This window comes from Sceloporus undulatus, chromosome 4, assembly GCF_019175285.1.
Source record: "Sceloporus undulatus isolate JIND9_A2432 ecotype Alabama chromosome 4, SceUnd_v1.1, whole genome shotgun sequence".
In the NCBI taxonomy this organism is placed as follows: Eukaryota; Metazoa; Chordata; class Lepidosauria; order Squamata; family Phrynosomatidae; genus Sceloporus; species Sceloporus undulatus.
The window spans coordinates 86968908-86991353 of NC_056525.1; the positions used below are offsets into that span (position 1 = coordinate 86968908).

Genomic DNA, 22446 nt, shown 5'->3' on the forward strand with positions numbered 1-22446 from the left:
AAAGGGGAGGGGGATCAATTGTAGTTCACCCTAAATAATACTATAAAAATTTGTATACTGTATAATAAAGTAATATAAAATAGGAATCCTGAATATAGACCTGAAAATAACAAGCAGAGGATGAGAAATTACTGAAGAGAGTCATAAGAGTTTATTGCATTAAAAAAAAGTGACTTACCCCTTCCATTTTACAGTCACTTATGGGATGCAGCTGGGAGGTATGGCATGGAAAATGTCACCGATGCCACCACCCGAATACATCCCACCTAAATCCCAGCTCCCAGTCGCTCTTAGCCCACTATATTTCAAAAAAGAGAAGCTCCCGACTTTGCAAATCGGCCAGCTGAGCACAGCTGGGAGCCAGGATTTAGGCGGGATGCATTCAGGCAGTGGCAGTGGCAGCAGTTTCCATGTGATAATTCCAGAGGCTGTAAAATGGAAGAGGTGAGTCACTTTTTTTAATGCGATAAACTCTATAATGCACAAAACTTCAAGATAGATTGCAAACATTTTCTTTCCAACAAACTGAATCAGTAACTTAACAAGTTATTTAACTAATTAATTCATTCTTCATTGTCTTACTACCTGTCCTCACTCCCTTGTCAAGTTAGCATTCCCCCTCACAGCATACTGAACCTCAGCTAAAGAGACTACATACCTGGTTAATCCTTTGTGTGGCTAAAAATAGACAAACGTCTGTTTCAATGAATAAGATATCTTTCATGTTCACTGTCCAGGCCACTTGCCACAGTTCTTATTCTGTAGCACTACTGTGGGAGTAGATTGAAGGATAGCTGAATCACAGCTAGTTACACAGGTAACAACAAGAAGAAACTATTCATATTGCGGCCCCCCCCAGAGCTCCTGCCTGTACAAATGGTCAGTGGTTTGACTGCAAACAGTGTATCCCTGAACATGCCTTGTCCTCATTTCTTTTCTTGCTGCTTGTCCTCCATCTGTAAACTCATGCATACTGTTTCACAGACTGTCTTTTTAAATTATCTTTATGTGCATGTTGAAAGAAGAAACATTGAAAGATCCAGAACACTGTGAACAATAAATATTTATATGCACACTTTCTTATGTACAGACACTACATAAAAAAATCTATAACAGTCATTTCATAATACAAAGAGGTAAGAGTTTACTTTTACAGTGTACTGAGAGTTTTCTTCCATTACTAGTAATTTTAATTTTCTTCATATGTATATAGCAGTCTGCTTTGATTTAAGACATTAGTGCTTCTATCAGATCACAGGCTGCCCATAGTTCTGTTGATAAAGTTATTCTCAAGGAGGTAGAATTCAAAGATATAGCCGTGTTTTTCAAGGATGTATATGGAACTGCATACAATATATAAAGTCTCCTTGGAAACCAAGAAACAAACCAAAAGACACAACTCAGCATACAGAAGGTATTTTAAAAGATGTTTGGGTGTTCAGGTGCAAATGAGCCAGATAATCATGTTCGTTATCTGATTCATATAATCATTTCTCCCCTCTTCTTGGGTATTGGTTTTCATTTATAACCTATGGTTGATATGAGGCAGTAGGACAGCCATCTGGCAATGGAATGGCATGCAACAATGGAACAGATATTCTCTTTCTTTCACACGCCCCATTTCCCCCAAAATTTCTGCAGGAGGTTAGGGGGACCTCACAGAAAAAATGGAGGGGAAGTATGGAGAAGAAAATGGCATTGCACAATGAAAATCCATTCAACCAACATTGGATATACTTGATAAAACTATTGCTAAAACTAATACATACAAATCCCAATGCCTCTATACATGTATCTGTAATAATACGTATCATACAAAGGGTCATGTAAATAAAATAAGCTGCTGAATGCCCCAGTCACATTTTTCCTGTGTTTGTCAGAAACATGAAAGTCATTTTGATGGTGCTATAGTAATAATTTGTTTAAATATATATACCTGACTTTTTTTTTCTAACCACATTTGTGCTCATGAGTTGTGAAACAATAAGGGAAGCTTTTTCCTGTTTGGCCTCCCAGAAGTCACCCCAAATACTACAAATGTGAAAAAGCCTTATTAGAGCAATAGCAGTGCATCTCTTAAAACTTGCATTGGGTGTTAGTCCATTACTTCAGTTAAATTCATATCTTCCACCTAACATGTCATATGTTTCTGTCTTGTAAACTCAACATTAGTGCATCAACCATTCTTCAAAGCTAAGTCTGTTTCTTCCAGATCTTAGGAGGGGTCATTGTGGTGGGTTTTCTCCTTATGAATAGTTACCCAGTCTATTATGCTTCCAATAGAATGTTCTGTGTAGTAGAGTTTGTAATGTTTGCCCCTTCTGATTCCATTTGTGAGGAAATGTTTATCATGCAAATTAAAAGTAGAAATATAACAACTAGATCATCCACTGCACCCAGGATTCCACAAAGCGGTTCTGGCATCATGTCAAATGGAGAAGTTAAGCACATGATGGTTCCAAAAGAGCAGACGACAACTCTGAGGAAGAAGATCCCCACAAGTCCACCCAGTGTGAAGATTCCTCTTAGGGCAAAATTGAGAAGAAGTGGCATGTCATAAAGATAATCTGTAAACTGGAGACAAAAATTGGGTAGATTACATTACCATTTTGGATTAGTTAAATGGAATACATTTCTCAAGAAGAATCTACAAATCAAGCTGTTTTATTGCTAAGGCCATGCACTGCAAAACAGAAAACAGAATAAGCAACCAGGTAGATTTTTTTTCTTTCTCCTTTGTCTAATCTCCAGTTATTTGTTCATTATTCCCTTGATTCCCATTATGTGTACCCTTTTCTGAGCAATTATTGCTCCATTAAAAATTCATGCTTAGCATTATGAAACTTTTCCCTTTGGGAATACTTGGTGCCACTTTAGGTAATTGACTTATTTCATGTGGAGTGGTAGTGATTAAGAGCATGTTCAAACATGGATCTAAATTTCTAGAATCTAAAAAAACATTGCCACTTACAGGCCGAGGTTGTCCTGAGAAGCGTTTGTTGTAATCTCTGATGTCATACACAGTCTGTTTGCTGTGCTTGTCAGGATGATTTTCACAAGAGATATTGTACAGAAGAATAACCTTTGAAAAGCAAGGAGAAGCATTATAAAGTAGAACTAACACAAATGTAATGTTCATTATTATTATTATTATTATTTGTATTCCGCTTTTTCACATGGAATCAAAGCGGATTCCAACAGTATAAATAAAGCATCAAACAATTAAAAATTACAATTTAAAACCCCCCAGACCCCCATGATTAAAACAGTAATCAACCTATTAAAAAGATAATGAATCAGTGCTGTTTTATAGCTTTATTAGGCCCTCTGTAGTTATCTCTTTGCTTCCTGGATAACATTCTTAGCCCCGCAATGGTTAAACTTCCACTGTAGCAGCAGGCTTCCTTCCTCATGCTGAGATCTAAGAGCATTTTCCAATGCAGTGGATGGCCAAAGTCAGATGAGTATAAGGAGTTCTCCTCTCCGTTGACGCCTCCTTGTTGTGAGGGAGAGGCTTGCGCACCCTAATGATGTGAGCTATGCTGGCGGTGGTATAATAGCCACCGGCAGGGCCTCCCATACCAGACAGATCACAACCAAAGGGTCTGATCAAGAGCGCCAAAGGGCAGGATGGGCTCTCTAGCCTTATGGCAACCATCCTAGGAGAAGGAAAACTCTAATCCTAAACCCGGGCAGATGGTGCTCGTCTAACCCTGTAAGGTCAACCATCTAAGAGAAGGAAACTCTAATCAAACCTATGACCCGAGAGTTCTATCCTGCATGAGCAGAGGGAGCTAACCAACCATATTAAGTTGTATCCAATCAACAATAATAAAAAGCCTTCTGCAGGCACACTGTTTAATATTTTAGTTTTCTGATTTGAAAAATGGCTATGTTATCCTGGATGTGTTTGGAAAACCTGGATAAGTCTGGAAGCATCATGTCTGATATGTTTCAACCACTTCAAAGAGTAGATGAAAACTCTTACTTTCTGTCTGCAGAGTGGGCAGCTGATTGCACCTAGCCAAGATCCATGTTTCCAGTATTCAATCAGACAGGAACCTAGAAAAAAAGAGAAATTCTCTTTAAAAGAATGAAAAAACAGCATAGCTGGAAGAGATCCCAGCCAACTTTTTGTCCCTCTACAGTATGATCCAATTTGACACCCAAACTATTTTGCAGAAGGAAACGCCCTACCAAAATGTGGGAATGTTGTTAGGGAAAGGTATGAAAGCAACACCATCTGAGTAGTGTTTCATATTTAGTCAGAGTAACACCAATAAAAAAAAATCAATGGCCTCACTGGCATGACCAATTGTTGTGCTTCCTTCACATCATTTTCTGACTTATGGCAACCCTATGGCATTTTCTTAGCAAAATTTGTTCAGAGGAGACGGATCAGATATAATTGACAATTTACGTGTTTTCTCACAACCATTTGATAAGTGAAAATTGATTAGGGTAAACAAACTGAAAATAAATAAATACACCAAGTGTACCATGGCATCTCCAATCTACCAAAAACAACAAAAAGCCAGAAATATGTGTTTCTGGAGACACCATGAAAACAAGGATACTTTATGGAAGGAAATTACACCACAAGGGGTCTACCCACATCCATATTTCAAAACAGAACTAGACTAATTTTCTGAGATTTTAAATCACGCTTTGCAGATTATTCTTCTGTATCAGTTCATTGATGTGCACTGATTAATAATTTAAAATAGCAAAACAGAGTGATGGATGGAGAGAAAGAAGGAAAGATTGAGCCTGGGTTATGTGTATATGCACATTTTCAAAATTACATTAAATCTACTTTAAATTCATCTTGCTGCAGCATTTTGCAAGGCCCCCAAGAAACATTCTGTTGGCTATTAAAAATTAGAGAAAATGATATTGGAACAGGATCAGCTTTCTGCTCCATTTCCTGGACATATGGTTTGAGATACAGATGAAATTTGAAACATCTATGAAGAAACATAGAAGTTCCTGACAATAATACACATTAGTCATCATGCCTTTTTCCTACACATCATAATCAATCACCTTTAAAAGCCAGCAGTCAGGCAAGATTATTTTAAGTGTGGCTTTTGATTCCAAATACCATATAATATGTAACTTCCAAATAATATGTCTGGAGCAAAGAAGATCTATCCAACACACCGCATGTTTTGATAGTTCATCTTAGGTCCAAAACACACTGCAGAAAAATCCAGTTTGAGATGGCTTTAACTGCCCTGGCTCAATACTGGGGAATTCTAGGAACTATAGTTTTGTGAAACATTTCGCCTTCTCTGTCAAAGAACGCTGGTGCAACAATAAACTACAATTCCCAGGATTCCCTAGCACTGAGCCAGAGCAGTTAAAGCAGTCTCAGACTCAATTCTTTCTGCAGTGTGTTTTGGACCTTATTTTAGGTGGTTCATTTGTTGGGGAAGTTAATAGTGTGAAATAATTGAATGGGGAGGAAAACTGAGATTTTTGTTTGTTCCTACATGGTATTTTGTTGTTTGTCACCCTTGCTAGAAACATTTGATGGTTTTGCAAAAATAGTCTTTACTTTAAATGGGACCACCTCAAATTGGGCACTGCAGTTACTCAGTACACTAGCATTAGAATGGATTCTTTGTAAGAGAAAGAGCTTTGTACGTTTTCTTGTTCTTGTTGCTTTCAAGTCATTCCCAGCTTATGGTGGACCTAATGCAAACCTGCAGTGCGGTTTCCTTTGAAAGATTTGTTCAGAGGGAGTTTTCCATTGCCTTCCTCTGAGACTGAAAAAACCTGACTTACTCAGAGTCAACCAGTGGGTTTCCATGACTGAGCCCTGGTCTCTCAGTGTCCTAAACCAACATTCAAACTACTACACCACAATTGCATGCAGGATCTTGTTTTACAGGGGAAAGCTTAACTAGATAATAATCAGACACTTTTTTTGTTTTATGACCAAGATATGTAGTTCTTACAACTACATGGCAATTGAATTAGATAAAACAGAGATTTCTCTCTCTCTCTCTCTCTCTCTCTCTCACACACACACACAAGCTTATAATGGAGACTAGCAGGTGTCTCCATGCCTTACCGGAAGACATTATAATGCGGGAGAAAATTGTAAAAGTGTGTCTTTTTTTCTAGCTGTAAAATCTGTTCAACAAAAGACATGCTTTTACAACCCGTGGGAAGAGAAGTGCTATGACATGATGCAATAAGGTAAGAAGAAAGCCGCTACTCATGTGATAAGGCAGCAGTACTCATATTACAGAGAGAAGGGTGGGATTTATTATTATTATTATTATTATTCTCTGTCATTCTGCCAGCATATAGGACTCATGATGTCTAACAAATAAAGCATACCAGTTAAAAACATGAAATGAATGAATTTACACAAACAACTTTAAAATTAGTTAAAAAACAAATCAGTTAAAGCCAAAGCAAGACAAAAGGAAGCACTTGCCTGGATTAGAAGACTGGTTTACAACAACACAACTTAAATAACAATTCAGGAGGTAGTTCTATAGCCAAGAAAAAGTAATTGATAAAGCCATCCCTTGAATCCTGACCAAGAGTACCTCTGAAGACCTCCTTTGAAAAGCTCAGAGTCAGGACAGGTTCATATGGGGGACTACATTCCTTCAGATAGCCTACACCTCAAGTCTTACAAGGCTTAATGGATCTTGACCAGCACTTGGAACTGTGCCTGGAAACAGATCACTATCTAGCAAAGCTGCCATTTCAACAAGGTGTGTACTCATTGTTAACTGATTCCAGTCAACATTTTGAGAAACTGAAGCATGTCCAAAGGAGGGCGACTAAAATGGTGAAGGGTCTGGAAACCATGAAGCCCTATGAGTAATGACTTAGGGAGCTGGGGATGTTTAGCATGGAGAAGAGAAGGTTAAGAGGTGATATGATAGCCCTGTTTAAATATTTCAAGGGATGCCATACTGAGGAGGAAGCAAGTTTGTTTTCAGCTGCTCCAGGGACTAAAACATGGAACAATGGATGCAAGGTACAGTAAAAGAGATTCCACCTCAAGATTAGGAGGAACATCCTGACAGTAAGGGTTGTCTGACAGTGGAACAAACTCTTCGGAGAGTGGTGGAGTCTCCTTCCTTAGAGGTCTTTAAGCAGAGGCTTGATGGCCATCTGTCGGGGATGCTTTGATTGAGATTTCCTGCATGGCTGGGGGTTGAACTGGATGGCCCTTGTGGTCTCTTCCAACTGATTCTATCATTCTACTTTCAGGTTTGGACCAGGTGAAGTTTCTGAATACTTTTTGAAGACCGTCCCACATAGAGCACCTTCCAGTAATCCAAACAGAACGTAACTAATAATCTTTCAAAAAGTGATACTTACCAGCATTTACACTCAGCATTTCTTGTCAAGGGCTCTCTGATTCATTAACTTTTCTCTCTTTTTTAAGATTATAAACAGTATTATCTCTGGCTGTATCCACACTGCAGAAATAACCCCACTTTAACTGCCATGGGTCAGTGCTGTAGAATTTGGGGAATTGTAGTTTTGTGAGACATTTAGCCTCTGTCAGAGAACTCTGGTGTAACAACAAACTACAATCCCCAGAATTCCATAGCAATGAGTCATGGCAGTTAAAGTGGTGCAAACTTGGATTATTTCTGCAGTGTGGTGGCAGGCCCTAATGATTTACCATGAGCCTGTCCAGATCACTGTCTATTCATGTATTTAAATACTTTACTTGTTGTAAAGTTTTTCACAAATAGAACTTTTGTGATGAGGATTTGATCTTTCTCACAAGCAATTTAGCTTTTCTCTGCACTGAAAGTTCCAATTACATTTTCATTAAGCCACCTTTATGAGAATCAAATGGTACAAAAGATAATCAGACCAAAATCAGTTCACCATTAACTAAGTATGTACAGAACAATGTTTTATTACTCTGATTTGAAGTCCTTATCTTTCTTGATATGGGGAATAATTTACTATTTCCCCTTTCCTATAGACCTTTCATTGAATGGTACTGAAGCATTTTATCTGCAGCATTTTTTTAAAAAAAAGCTTGTCTTATTATCCTGCATTAAATATAGCTGCCTCTAGCTATGATGAAAGCACATAGTTGAAGACTGTGGCTTTAAGACATACTTTGCACTTTGTAGGGAATAAAGAGGTCCTCTTAACCTTGATCTGTCACACTCCGGTGGTCCTAACTACATCTTCCCTTTGTCAACTCCTAAAACCACATTCAAGTGCTCAGCACAGTAGTAAAGCAGGACAGAAAGTGGCAGTGTTTCTCCACTTTGGTTTCCCCAAAAAAACCCAAATGCCTTGCATTTTTGTTTCCCTAAAGTATTTTTCTGGCAGAACACTGCACTGCCTCTGCCTGCCTAGAACAGAAGCTCCTTGATAACCTTTGGGATATAGCCCAGAGCATTACTGATAGCACTCATCTAAAATGCTTGAACCACAGTATAAGTAAACTGAAACAGTAGGGTGGATGGCTGCTATTGTCCCACCACAGGAAATGGGAAAGTAGCAGTCGGCATAACCATGTTATAGCTGTAAAACTAATAGCATTTCAGCTGATTTGTGCCATGCCCTGAGATTTCTGGAGCAGGTAAATAAGGTTCCTTCCTGCTCTGATACTAGAAGCCTTGGCAGTGATCATATCCTCTGGTGTTTTGCAATCAGTTCCACTCTGACACAGCTTTACTTGGCCTCTCACTACTTTAGAATGGTTTTGAACTGAGCTGCTAAGGCCAAAATCCAACAGGGTAATTCTGCTGCCTCTGCCAATGGAATCAGGGCTTTCCTTCATCCTGCAATCTCCCGTGGCACTGAGAATGTGTTCTAGGTTTCTTTTCTTCCAATCTTTCTGAGTAGGTTTACTCAGGAAAGATGGAAGAAATCATCCCTTCTAGATTCCATCGGGGAGACCACAGTTTTCCATAGTTAAACTATCAAATCCTGGCCTAATTCAGGTATTCTGTCTTTTATTAACAAGAAGATTTTACGGTGCATTTTTGTTCTTGCTTTCCTTGATGCATTTTGCATATGTTCAGCCTGCAGCCAGACATTTGTTCGTAGGCACCTATCTAAAATCCAAGTTTGCATGTAGCCAGCTTCCTTACTCAGAGAAACAAGCCAGTTTTATTGTCCAAACGGAATCGATGGCCCATATGAAATTTTGCCACTGGTATTATTAATAGTGTCACAATTCTATTCTTGTCTCCATGATGGGCACCAATTCACAGGCTTTCACATGAGATGGAATATTGGCCTTGAACTACAGTCAGCACTTCCTTGTCACTCGCCTCTAAAAGTCTAACCAATAGAAAGGTGCTTGCTTGCTGGGCAACCTAATTGTGCCCCTGTGGCGGGGAGAGGATGAACAGGAGGGAGTGCTGTGGTTGTGATTGGATTGCAGCCATGTCATTTCCTTCACTACTGGATGTCCACAGAGCTGGACCAATCCAAGCCTGCCCCAGCAGATCTTTCTCCAAGTGATCTCACAAGCAACCTTGTCTCTGTGAATTCTGGAACAAAACATGAATCTGACACTAATGCCCTTTCTGCCAGCATGAGTTTTAAAATCATAGTTGATTTTGCCTTTTGGACAGTGTTCATTGAAGAAATGAATTCTGTGTTGAAATTCCAGAATATTTTAAAGCAAATGTAGAGTACTTTGCACTGACATGTTGCCTGTTTTTGCATTATTTTTCTTTACGAGTGTGCCTTCAAGTCACCAGTTGACTGAGGGTTAGCACAGACAGGATCTAAAAGCTGGCTTCCCAGTGGCTTGGGTCCATGGTGTTTAGACACTACATGCCCCCAGGATGTCTTGAAGATGCTTAGTCAATCAGACAGTGGGGACTTCAAAACGTCTTGGAAGCATGGCGTTTAGACAGGTGGGACATCTTAAACCCGGCCCAAATAGGAACAGATCATTTCTGTTCCTATTTGAGTCAGATTCCCAGCAGATTGGGGCCATGACATGTGCTTGCCACGGCCCCAAGGCATCTTGGACCGGACAGCTTCAAGATGCCCCTTCATGCCTAATTGTTCCGCCACTTAGACAAGGAATACTCATAGCTAATTTTGCCAGTTCCTTTAGCCGACAGCATTTGGTATTCACTGATGGTCTCCCATCCAAGTATTAATTAAGCCTGATCCTGCTTAGCTTCTAAGACCAGATGGGATCTGGTGCCTTGAGGGTATTCAGAGTATTATTCTTCTACCAATTCATTTTCCAACTTTCCAATTTGAATTTTTAATGTACATAGCTGTCTAGTTTTCCAGTTCAATATCTTGCTATTACATTAGTGTACAGTTTTCACAGCAAGCAGTTATTGTTCTGTTTGCTATAGCTGTTTCTGTTGGCTTTTTGCCCAGATCATAGACACCATTAGAACTGTTAAGAACAGTAGTGATATCCTGAGCCTCAGAAATATCTGTTTCCTGTTTATTGTCCACAAGACTTCCTGGATACGGGGGAAACTTTAAATGTGTCAGTGGGTCTATAGTTATAGGTCAAAGAAAGCTATTGCTGCATCTTATATAAACATAGAAAAGAAATGGTTATTGATATCTTTATGAGAGTGGAGCTGGGCCTCTGTCTGTTGTCTCTTGCAGCAGCCTTTCTTTGTTGGGCTATCATAAAGAAGACCAGATGTAGATGGCAAGATTTCACTTATACAGGCCCCTCAATGACTAAGCCAGTACAGAAGTTTTGGACATGTTTCTGCAAGTAGAACAGAGTCTCTGGCTACTCTTTTGTTTTTCATGATTATAGGAAGTACATGAGGTTGGAACTGCCAACTGGGTTGGTGGACTGCTTCTCCCTATGGAAGATCCTCTAGTCTCTTGAAAATGCTATGGAGAAATTTGGAGGATTCAGCTTAATGGCTTGAGCTATGCTGTGGGGCTAGGTAGTGGGATCATCAAAAACCATGCAGAGAGAGCTTTAGCAAGTGGAATTCACCTATCCACAGAAAGCAGATCCTGAATCAAAACATAAGTATTCTGTCTGTGAAAGAAAGTTTCTGTATTTTGGCACTGTATGAACAGGTGATGTAGACTATATTTCAAAGGAACGAATTGTCAAACCACCTCTGAGTATTTCATGCTTAAGAAAACTCTTTGAAATTCATGGAGTCACCAGAAGTTGACAAGCACACACACACACACACACACACACACATGAACACTGTGCCTTGACATCCTGATCACTTTTCAGGAGTGAAAATACTCCAGATAATGAAAAATCTATCAATGTTAACAGCAATTTGAAAAGCATTTTAAAAAAAAATAAAAAAATAAGTAAGTAGAATTATATTGATCTGATATAACCCTGTCCTGTCAGTGTTTTAATTTTATTTCGTGGAGAATTTCCCATTGTCTTCCATTTATTATCTCTTTATTTCTCTCTAAAAAGTAAGATACATGTTCATGTGATATTGAATAAGGTGGATCAACACCAAGTTAAATCAGCGGAACTTGATGAGATCTAAATTCAGATAACATATGCCCCAGTCTTATGCCAGTTTATACCAATGGAGTCTGTGTTTTCAAATAAATATTTACAGGATGGCAGGCTAAGTCTGGATCTAACCCATCATCTTTTATAGGTTTTATTTTAATATTCAGGTGAAAGTAAAACAAAATCTATGTGAACCAATAATTTTGTTAACTTACCACAAAATAAATGCCCACAATTGGTTTCTATGGGGAAGGTAGGTAGCTGGAGGCAGATAGGGCAGGTCACATCAGCATGGTAATATCTCTTCCACTGTCTAAGAGATTCCTAAGAGAAAAGAATGAGTTGATTTGTTTAAAAGTGTGTCCTGTATAGTGATCAGTACATTTCAATTAATAAATGAAATGTCCTGTGTATCTTGATAATTGTGAATTGAGTCAAGACTAAAAGACTGGAAACACTTCTTTTTGGACTCTGTGTGTGTGTGTGTGTGTGTGTGTGTGTGTGTGTGTCTTCAAGTTGCTTGTCAATTTCTGATGTCCCCATGAATTTAATAGAGTTTTCTTAACCAAGGAATACTCAGAGGTGGTTTTGCCAGTTCCTTCCTTTGAAATATAGCCTACAGCAACCAGTGGCATCCCTGCCTGGGGTGTCACCCGTTGGGGGAGGCAGGGCTTAGAATCATAGAATCATAGAGTTAGACCATCTAGTCCAACCCCCTACCATGCAGGAACTCTCAATCAAAGCATTACTAACAGATGACCATCAAGCCTCTTTTTAAAGACCTCCAGGGAAGGAGACTCGACTACACTCTGAGGGAGTGTGTTCCGCTGTCAAACAGCCCTTACTGTCAGGAAGTTCCTCCTAATGTTGAGGTGGAATCTCTTTTCCTGTACCTTGCATTCATTGCTCTGGGTCCTGGTCTCTGAAGCAGCAGAAAACAAGCTAGCTCCCTCCTCAATATGACATCCCTTCAAATATTTAAACAGGGCTATCTTATCACTTCTTGACCTTCTCTTTTCCAGGCTAAATATGCCCAGCTCTCTAAGTCATTTCTCATACAGCATTGTTTCCAGACACTGGGGCTGGGGCCTCTGGGGTCGGGCCAAAAGGATATTCCCCTCACCTCAATGCAATGGCACATACAATGGCACCATGGCAGTGAGGTAGGGGCATGCTCAGCCCTCTCAGCAGCCCCTCCAGCCTTCCAAGTCCCACGTGACCATTGCTGCACAGGACCCGGAAAGCAGCCACCTGCTCCCACAAGGATATACCACCCCAACAGGTGACAACTCCTTTTGGGGTGTCACCTGTTGCGGTCCGCACTCCTAGTGACGCCACTCACAGCAACTGGCATTTGTTGGCAGTCTCCCATCCAAGTACTAACCAGGGCTGACTCCGCTTAGCTTCCCAAATTAGAGTGAATCTGGTGCTTTTAGGCCTCTACAATCTATTAATTCCCAGAGCCTGTAATTTTGCCACTGTCTGTTCGACACCAGTTCCCACAATCTTGCTCATTTACAGCTTTTACAGTTTTAAAGCCCTTTCAAGATTGGCCATAGGCAGCTCAGTCAGACACTTGTTTATTCCTGAGTTTCTTCTGCAGGAAATCTCTTATTTAATACCCCCCCCCAAAAAAATCCCATCAGTTTAGTGATATGGCGATATCATATCCTAACAAGACAGGAAAACCTGATTAATGAAGTCATTCTGCTTCCATAAATTCAGCATATCATGTATCGAGCCCCTGTTCTGAAAAGTAATCCCAGTTCTTGTCTTCTAAGTATCTCTTACAAAAACAGGAACAAAGTGTGTTTTTAATTAGGTCATCAAGATTTTGAATCCAGGGAAATTCAGCTGTTCCAGAAAGTGTTTGAAAGTGTGAAAAGCTTTCCTGACATCTATGACCCTGGCACATATCAAACCATTTTTAAAAATCATTATGTACCTTAAAACATTGCAGATTTGAAAACTTACAATGTGGTTTTTCGAGGACGGAGGAGAATAATTTTGTTCCAGAGGACTCATGTCTTGACTTTAAATTAAGAAATCTGTAAAAAACAAAAAGTGATCATAAAATTTATATGTGATGGTTTGCTGGGGAGAAGGATTGTGTTAAGAAGATGCATAAAAAGAACAAATGACTATATAATACATTTATACAGCAGTTCACTATCCCTTGCTTTTTTTAAAAGAAAGGTCTGTTTCTCAGTTTTAGCGGAGTTAATAATTAAACCTTCCTTCATCAAAGAAATCATTTATCCTTCAAAGCACTTAAAATTAGAATTGCATAAGGATATCTTCATGTACTACCTGTACCTGTTGCCAAATGTTTTTGCCATAGGTGTTGTAATGTTTAAAACATTAGTAGCTCAGCTGCTAATTAAATCAGTTTCAATTCAGTAAATATGTAACAAGGACAAGCCCACAGGCCATCATTCTTCACCACTGGATATGCTGGCTAATGCATTTGGAAGTTGCAGCCTAATAATACATGGTGAATCAATGGTTCACACTTGGACTAAAATAATCATGATTCTCAGTCTACATAATATATATTCCAGTATAATCTCACTGAAGTCTATAGGCTTAGTCTGAATGGAGTCATTTAAGAATTACAGTTCCCTAAAACCATGTTTAGGGGAAGTGTGTGTGTGTGTGTGTGTGTGTGTGTAAATTCAATAATATTTTAAGAACTTTTGGGGGACCCTTTCATTGTTCTCTTTTGGCATGGCTAAGCAGAAATTTTCTCTTCGTCAAGGAAAATTCCATAATCTAAAACATATTTTCTGTTTTGGTTGGAACACTGTCAAGACTTTAAAAGAAAACTTGCCAGAATTTTTCTTTTGATATACTTGAAAACACAGATTTGAAGAGAGACAAAGTTTATACCTAGTAAGTCTCCAATCTTTAGCAGAGCCTGCAGACATGTTTCAACAGTGTAAAGAGTCTGTGAATATGAGCAGTCTCCAGTCAGCACACAAATCAGGTCAAAAGAAGCTGCTTCCTTATCTCTTGACCTGAGACCTCCATCTGTAGTTTAAAATGACTGTTGGTTTAAAAAAAGCAACAGATCTGCCCTCTGTTTATCTTGAACTAAGTCCAGCATCTGAAATGGGTTATAAAAAGAAATGAGCATCACATGGGACTAACATTTCATTTAGGCATGTCATGTGTATTGAACCTCTTGAATTCTGTGTATTAAAACATCATAAGTAAACAGGGAGAACCCCAATAAACTTATTAAAAGTTACTGCAACTATGCCCCCATTACTAGTTACTAGAGTGCTTGTGCACAGCTGAAACTCATGTGTCAACTGCACCCATTCCTGGAGAAGTCAGATCTGGCCATGGTAGTACATGCCTTGGTTACATCCTGTCTAGACTACTGTAATGCACTCTACATGGGGCTGCCTTTGAAAAGTGCTCAGAAACTTCGGCTGGTCCAAAGAACTGCAGCCAGGCTGTTAACTGCAGCTGGTTATAGGGAGCATACAACTCCCTTGTTGCAACAGCTCCATTTGCTGCCAGTCCGTCTAGGCACAATTCAAAGTGCTGGTTTTGACACATATGGCTTGAAAGCCCTATATGGCTTGGGTCCAGGCTATTTGAAGGACCATATCTCCTTGTATGAGCCCCCCAGAGCATTGAGATAATTGGGAGAGGCCCTTCTCTCTGTCCCACCATCCTCTCAAGCATGTTTGGTGGAAACACGAGAGAGGGCCTTCTCAGTGGCTGCTCCCAAGCTTTGGGACTCCCTCTCTAGAGAGGCCAGGATGGCTCCATCCCTACTGTCCTCCCGGCGGCTAGTAAAGACATTATTGTGCCGGCAGGCCTTTGCACACTGAGAAGGGTTGGATTTTTAATATTGTGTATGTTATTAATTTTAATGGTTTTTATTCTAACATGCTGTATTTCAATTTATAGCTGTTTTAACTCATTAAATTGTTTAATCATTTTTTAAATTCTATATTTATATATTTTAATATTCTTATACTATTTTTAATTGTATTGTTTTAGACATGTTGTTCACCGCCTTGAGTCCCATGTTGGGAGAAAGGTGGGATATAAGAAAATAAAATAATAAATAATAATAGTTAGCTCTATATATCTGTAGAGCTCCATTATACCTAGACTGAATGGAATCCATTTTCTCATTGAAATGTGACTAAAAATGTGAATTAAAAACATATTTTTAAATAAAATAAAATAAAATAAAATAAAAAACCCTGATATATTTTGCATAAACCATAAATCTGAGCTTTAAAACAATGTCCTCCACTTTTGGACACTTTTAAAATTATTATTATTATTACAAAATAAAATAATCCAAGATGGTCACAGTAAATTATCACAAAATATCCCTAAAATTAAAAATGATCAAGAAAGAGCCAACATCCAATCTATCAATACTCAGTTTATCAGTTAAAATACTGCAGTATATGTCTCAGTGACAAGCACAGTTTTAATCCAGCTTTACTTGCCTATAGCATTCATAGCTGGCAAAGGGAGGGAGTTCCCTTATAACACATGCTACACCTCCAAAGGTGGAGGTATGGTTTGACTTTGTGGCATACTGGAAACTTCACTGTATATGAAATTGCTTTTAAAATATCCGACCTTTATTTCCACAAGGCACTGAGCCATTTGTTCAGCCTTCAATGAAATATGAATTTTTGAGAAAATCCAGCCTTCACTAAATATGTGCTATACTCTTGTTCAAGCTACATTTGCAACAAAAGCTGTGACTGGTTCCAATAACATGTCCTCCCCATCCCTTCCTCACAGTGAACAATCTAGACGATACTGAGTCCAAACCCCAATTCTGCTGTGAAGTGTCTGGATGATGTAGTCAGTTTGGCACTGAACCCCAGGCATAACAGCCTTAAACCAAATTTGAAAAAAATCCAAAAAATCCAGAGCCCTTCACAATGATGATGACAGTGATGTCACTGGGGGGCTCAGGGGATGTGGACTGCACCAGGTGACTCCCTAAGGGGGGGGGGAACACCACTCCTCAAACACCTACTTTTTGGAAGAAACAGGCTGTAGCCTGCTTCCCTTTAAATGCTTTAAGAGATGGTGGGAGTGGGGTGAAGCTCAGTGGGAGGAGAAAGAAGAGGTCCCAGGGTTTTTTTTAAAATAAAAAATTCAAAATTTATATTTTTTAAAAAATATATATATATATATATATTTAAAAAAATATTCTTTTTAAATTTTATTTACATCTCCACTCTGTATATGTAAATACATTTAGGCTGTGCATATGATATTGTAATTTGAAAGTATAATTTTAATTTTGCTAGTTGTTTCTGTCACAACTGTTAGAATGACATTCAGTGGTACGTGGGAATTATGTTTTATAAGTAAAATTAGTGCAAAAAATAATTACTAAGGATTCTGTATGATGAGAAATGGGAGGAAGTCAATGGTGGGGTGACAACATGAGTTACCGCACTGGGTGACACCAACCTAATGATGCCATTGGATAATGAGTGGCTGTTTAACAACGTGTCCCGCCATGCCACTTGATACTACCACTGCTGGCACGTATCACTTCCTCTGAGATCAGAACAAGGTGCCCAGCCATGTAATCAACGCTGGGCGCCTCATTTTTTATCTCAGAGGCAGCCACCCCTGACAGTGGCAGGTGGCACAACAGGACTCTCTGTAGACAGCCACCCACCATTGCTCTGGAGTGGCCAGGTAATGGAGGCATGTCAGGGCAACTTTAGGGCCAGAAAACTCCAGGGCTGCTCCAGGAGTATCCTGACCCATGCAAATATCATCTAAGAAAGCAAACATTTCTTCTTGTTATTATTCCCCACTCTCTTCTTCTTCCAGAGAATCTGCTAGGGCATATTACAGCATATGTTGTTGTTAATGTTCTGTGCCTTGAGGTTGTTTCTGACTTATGACAACCATAAATCAAACCTACAATGGGGTTTTCTTGGCAAGATTAATTCAGAGGAGGTTTGCCATTGCCTTCTTCTGAGGCTGAGAGTATGTGACTAGCCTAGTCACCTAGTGGGTTTCATGGCCAAGCTGGGAATTGAACCCTGGTCTCCGGACTTGTAGTCCAACACTCAAACCACTACACCACACACTGGCTCTCCTTAAAGTAACAATTAGTATGGAATACTCAAATAGTTTCAAGGTATGTATGGTGTAGGTATGCATCTACATATCTATCACACAGGAAACAGAATCCCACTCAATTCAAGGTGAGTTACATAGTTAGGAACAATCTAATTTAAAATGGCAACCCAGATTCTGTGTCACTGTCTTGTAACAACAGAAATTGTACATTTACAGAGGCCATAAACTTTCTCTCAGAGAAGAAAAAGCACCTACAATGTGGAAAGAAAATCTCCAATATGAGATTTTATATATGCTATCCAGTTACTTTTACTGAATTTGCATTGCATTATATGTGCGTATTATTTTTCATCTTGTCTTGGGAGGGTATAAATAAAACTGGCTCTAAATTAAAATGAAATATCCAACTAAGAGTGTCTTGATTGTCATTTATTTTATCCGCAAAAGTCAGAAGAGAGATTACTACCTTTTTCCAGAAGATGTATATTGTTCTAATGTGATTATTTTAACATCTCACGAATATGACCTTTTTTATTTAAACAGGCCTTCATCTGTGGGACTGAGACAAAACGTTCTTTTAAGGGGCATGCTGCCCTATTCATCTTGTGACTAGGTTTTAAACATGTTTTAAAACTGTCTTAAATTAATGTTCTAATAAGACTGTATAATATCTTAACATTGCACACACTATAAATATAAGCCCTTAAAAGGTCACCCAAGAATCTCGGTTTAAGGTAGCAAAATCAAAGCCCTTTCTTCACAGAGAAGCTATACATTCAGTAAATGAATATCTATAACTTTTTATTTTAAGGTTTTTAATTGCATTTTCTTTTATTCCATATTGTTACTTGGATCCCATACCAGGAAAAGGATACCCTCCACACAGATGAAAACTGGGATATGTGTGGCCAAGCAGCATCATAGTGTGGTCAAGATGGTAAACGTTATTAATGAGGAAGAACACACAAGCTAGGAAAGACTGCAGCCATTTCCCTTGCCAGGGTCCACAGGGAAGGGGAATGTGCCCCTTCCTCTCTTCTTCTCCCCCTGCTGAGTTAATTGAGTACAAACTACTTTTGCACTTTAAACTCAGTTTGCAGCAACTCAATTAATCAGAAGACAAAGGAGGAAAGTGGGAGGAGAAGAGAGAAACTAGGATATTGTAAAAGCAGCTGAAAAAGTGGGGGAAATAGAGGATTAATCACGGCTGTCCCTGCTAAATCAGGAAAGTTGAGGGGTATGAGAAAGGTGGAATGTAAAATGGATTGATGAATGAATGAATGAATGAATGAATGAAATAGGCCATCGCCTAGTCCTGCAAAAATTCTGAGGTAGGCACACCACTTCCCTATAGACAGAGTGGATTATACCAAATGAATCCGTGGATACGGAGGGCCGGCTAGCTTTTTAGGGGACATATTAGCTAATACAAGATGTCCCATCTTACAAGAAAAGAAGCACTAGATCCTAATTCCAGTTGTTAATCACAGCTAGGGAAGACCCACTGAAATGATAGATTGATTAAATGCGACAACTACAGCTAGAAAAATTAGATTTAAGAAAAGGATGGGAATGATATGACCTCCAGATGTGACTGGAGTTCATCTCCCAGCATTCTTCACTATGGCTAGGGCTCATGGGAGCTGCAATCCAACATCATCTGGTAGATCACATAATTCCCCAGTGATAGAGTCTAGTGCTAATCTACCACTGGATACGCTACAATATAATCTATGTCATTCTGTCTGTCATCTGTCTGTCTAGCTACTATCATCAATTCTAGGAGGATTTTAGCAAAGAATGTAATTAACAAATTCAATAACTAAAATAAAATTAAGGTTAAAATGAAATGGAAGGGTTTAAAATTCTAGAGTTTGGCATCACTGTGGAAAGCCAGCCTCAAAAGAGAAAGTATTATATATATATATATTTTTAAAAAAGTATTTTTCATTCAGCTGGTGACAAAAATCACATTCCTAAGTTGAATTCACCCATATTTAGGTCTTACCTGGTCCCAAAAGATTTGTACAATGAGCCATGTATCACTCCCACATCGGCAGAAGTGTCTGAGCAGCTTCTTTAAAAGCTGGTGGTGTTCTCTCTCCACTCAGCTGACAGCAGAGTGTTGTGATATGGGACACTGCCCACACATACTTCATTAAGGCAGGCCATTTCGTTAAGTTAATAATTAACCTGCTTGACTAATGTCAAGGTTTTGCCAGGGTTTCTAAATAGTAGTAGTGGAAATAACCCTTTCCAGATTTACCAAAAAGAAAAAGAAAAGCAGTGAGATTACAGAACTCAAGAAAGGGACTATTACTTTCATCTATGAAGTTGCTTAAGGATATATTTTGCAAATTTGATAATAGCTGCTTCATTTATATACCACTTCATACCACACTAAACAGTCTCTATGTGGTTTACAACTGTAAGTGAATTGCCCCCAACAATCTGGGTACTCATTTTAGCGACTCAGAAGGATGCCAGGCTGAGTTGACCCTGAGCCACTGGCTGGAATTGAACTCACAACCTTGTGGTTTGTGAGTGAACGGCTGCAGTACTGGCATTTAACCACAGCACCACCAGGGATCTGTGACAATGGACCATTTTATAAGTGCTATGGATAAGTAATTAGTAAAATGTATGCAATGAAATGGGCCAAAAATTGAACAGGTATAAAATTGGGTTAGGGCTCACTTGAAATTAACATGGTTAAAGCTAGAAAGATTAATAGGTGGGAGGATAAAATTCATACAAAGGTTTTATCAGGCAGTATTAATATGGAAGGATAATTGGAAAGTGAAATATTTGGTGTGAATTAGATACGATCAAAGTCCTTTGATTTATGTTTGTTGCTAGTTAGACTACCCATTCATGTTTCCCTTAGTGGGGAATTTATACAGTATAATAAATAAAGGACAAGCCCTGATCAGTCCAGCAAGTTGTGAAATAGTTAACCCACTCTGGAATGGATGGATGAGGAAAAACATCTGAAAGTCAATCCAGGTAAAATGGAACTGCTTATTGTTAAGGGTCCTAATCTGGGTTTGGAGGTGTATCAACCCATCTTGGATGGAGTTACACTCCCCTTGGAAGACTGTGTTCACAGCTTGAGGCTGCTTCTGGATTTGTTGCTCCAATGACAGCCCAGATAGATGGCCAAGAGTGCTTACTATCACCTTTATTTGCCAGCTGCACCCATTACAAGAGCCAGGGACATAAAGATACTAGTGCACTTGCTGGTAACTTCATGCTGCAGTTACACAATGTGCTGTACACTGGGCTACCCTGTGCTAATTTAGAAACTTCAATTAGATCAAAACCTGGCAGCTAGCTTGATTACTGGCACATTCAGGAATAATAATCTCGCACCTATATTAAATTCATTCCACAGGCTGCCATTTAGTTTCTGGGCTAGGTACAAAGTGTTGGTTATTACCTTTAACAGCCTACATAGTTTGGATCCAGGTTACCTATGGGATTGCCTTTTCTTATATGATCCTTCCCATACTCTCAGGTCCTCTGGTCGATATTTACTTCAGTCAGCCAAAACTAGTCTGGCAACTGTTATCCAGAGGATTTTTTTTCTTCACCTGCCTCTAAATTATGGACTGACCTGCCAGAAGAAAATTGACAACTGGATATGCTATCTGAGTTTCAAAACAGCACTAAAGACCAATCTCTTCCAGATTATTTTTAAACTATGAGTTTTTAAAATTATGAATTGACTGGGTTTTTTATAAAATAAGAATGCTCTTTTAACAAACTGTACTTTTAATTGGTGTTGTGTGTTTTTATGCTTGTGATTGCCCTAACTGAATCTAGCCATTGGCATGCAGTCTCCCTCTCCTTCTGCTGCCCTCCATCTTTCCTAGCATTATTGTCGTTTCTAATGAGTCATTTTTCTCATGATGTAGCCAAAGTATGATGGACTAAATTTGGGTAATCTTGTCTTCAAGGGAAATTTCTGACTTTATCTGCTCAAGAACCTACTTGTTTGGCTTTTTGGCTGTCCGTGGTATCCTCAGCACTCTTCTCCATCACAATATCTCAAAAGAGTTAATTTTCCTCTTATCCGCCTTCTTCACTGTCCAGCTCTTGCATCTGTTCATGCAATGGGGAATACAATGGCTTGGACAATTCTTACGTTAGTGTTCAGTTGTATGTCTACACTTTATGATCTTGTCTAGTTCTTTCATAGCTGCCCTTCAGCTTCCTAGTCTTATTTCTTGACTGCAGCCTCCATTCTGATCAGGGTCTGTTCCAAGGTACAGGAACTATTTGACAATTTCAATGTCTTCATTGCTTAGATTGAATTTGTGTAGTTTCTCTGTGATCATTATTTTTGTTTTCTTTATGCATTATGCCTGCCTTTGCACTTTCTTCTTTTAACTTCCTCAGTAATTTTGCCAAATCTAAGATGTTTTCTGCTAATAGTATGGTGTCATCCAAATATCTCAGATGGTTGATGCTTCTTCTTCCTATCTTCACTCCTCCTTCTGTGTCTAAACCTGCTCTTATGATATTCACAGTGTACAAGTTGAACAAATAAGGTGATAGACTGCATCCTTGCTTGACCACCTTGCCAATTGGGAACCATTCTATTTCTCCACATTATGTTCTAACAGTAGCCTCTTCTCTTAGGTACAGATTTCTCATCAGGACTATCTATTTAACTGCCATCCATAATCTTCTGCAACTAGCTCAGTGTAAACCTGGCAAATGATACAAGCACTTTGGATCCTATTTGGAAGAAAAATGGCATATGGATAAATAAAAATAAATACTGATGAAAGGCCTTCAAGCCACTTCCTGCTCTTGCACATTGTTCATAACATTTTGATAGCTTGTAAACACTCAAAACAATTATTGCCCTCCTTCCAAAGATTTATATAAATTTA

General features: G+C 39.0%; 1 protein-coding gene across 5 annotated transcripts; it reads right to left on the reverse strand.

The window, feature by feature from the left end:
• Positions 1-793: 793 nt before the first annotated feature.
• Positions 794-21579, reverse strand: LOC121927973 (E3 ubiquitin-protein ligase RNF170-like). Of its 5 annotated transcripts, none has more exons than XM_042462096.1 (7): positions 19554-19975; positions 14339-14555; positions 13395-13497; positions 11665-11773; positions 3989-4062; positions 2972-3082; positions 794-2574 (listed from the first exon to the last, which is right to left on the reverse strand). In XM_042462096.1, the coding sequence occupies exons 2-7, from the start codon at positions 14374-14376 to the stop codon at positions 2269-2271; spliced, it is 741 nt and encodes a 246-aa protein (XP_042318030.1). In that variant the 5' UTR covers positions 14377-14555; positions 19554-19975; the 3' UTR covers positions 794-2268. The 5 variants fall into 5 exon arrangements, with proteins under 5 accessions (XP_042318030.1, XP_042318032.1, XP_042318033.1 ...); XM_042462098.1 differs by having other exon boundaries at positions 13424-13497; positions 19554-19973; XM_042462099.1 differs by lacking the exons at positions 14339-14555; positions 19554-19975 and adding an exon at positions 21539-21579 and having other exon boundaries at positions 13424-13497.
• Positions 21580-22446: the final 867 nt, after the last annotated feature.

Bases quoted from the DNA above. Each gene is read 5' to 3' on its own strand.
- LOC121927973 (XM_042462096.1), bottom strand. From the start codon at position 14,376: ATGTCTGCAGGCTCTGCTAAAGATTGGAGACTTACTAG. The intron at 11,774-13,394 runs GTACATAATGAT...CTTTTCTCTTAG, and splicing joins CAAATCTGCAATGTTTTAAG to GAATCTCTTAGACAGTGGAA. The intron at 3,083-3,988 runs GTAAGAGTTTTC...TGCTTTTCAAAG, and splicing joins GCCCACTCTGCAGACAGAAA to GTTATTCTTCTGTACAATAT.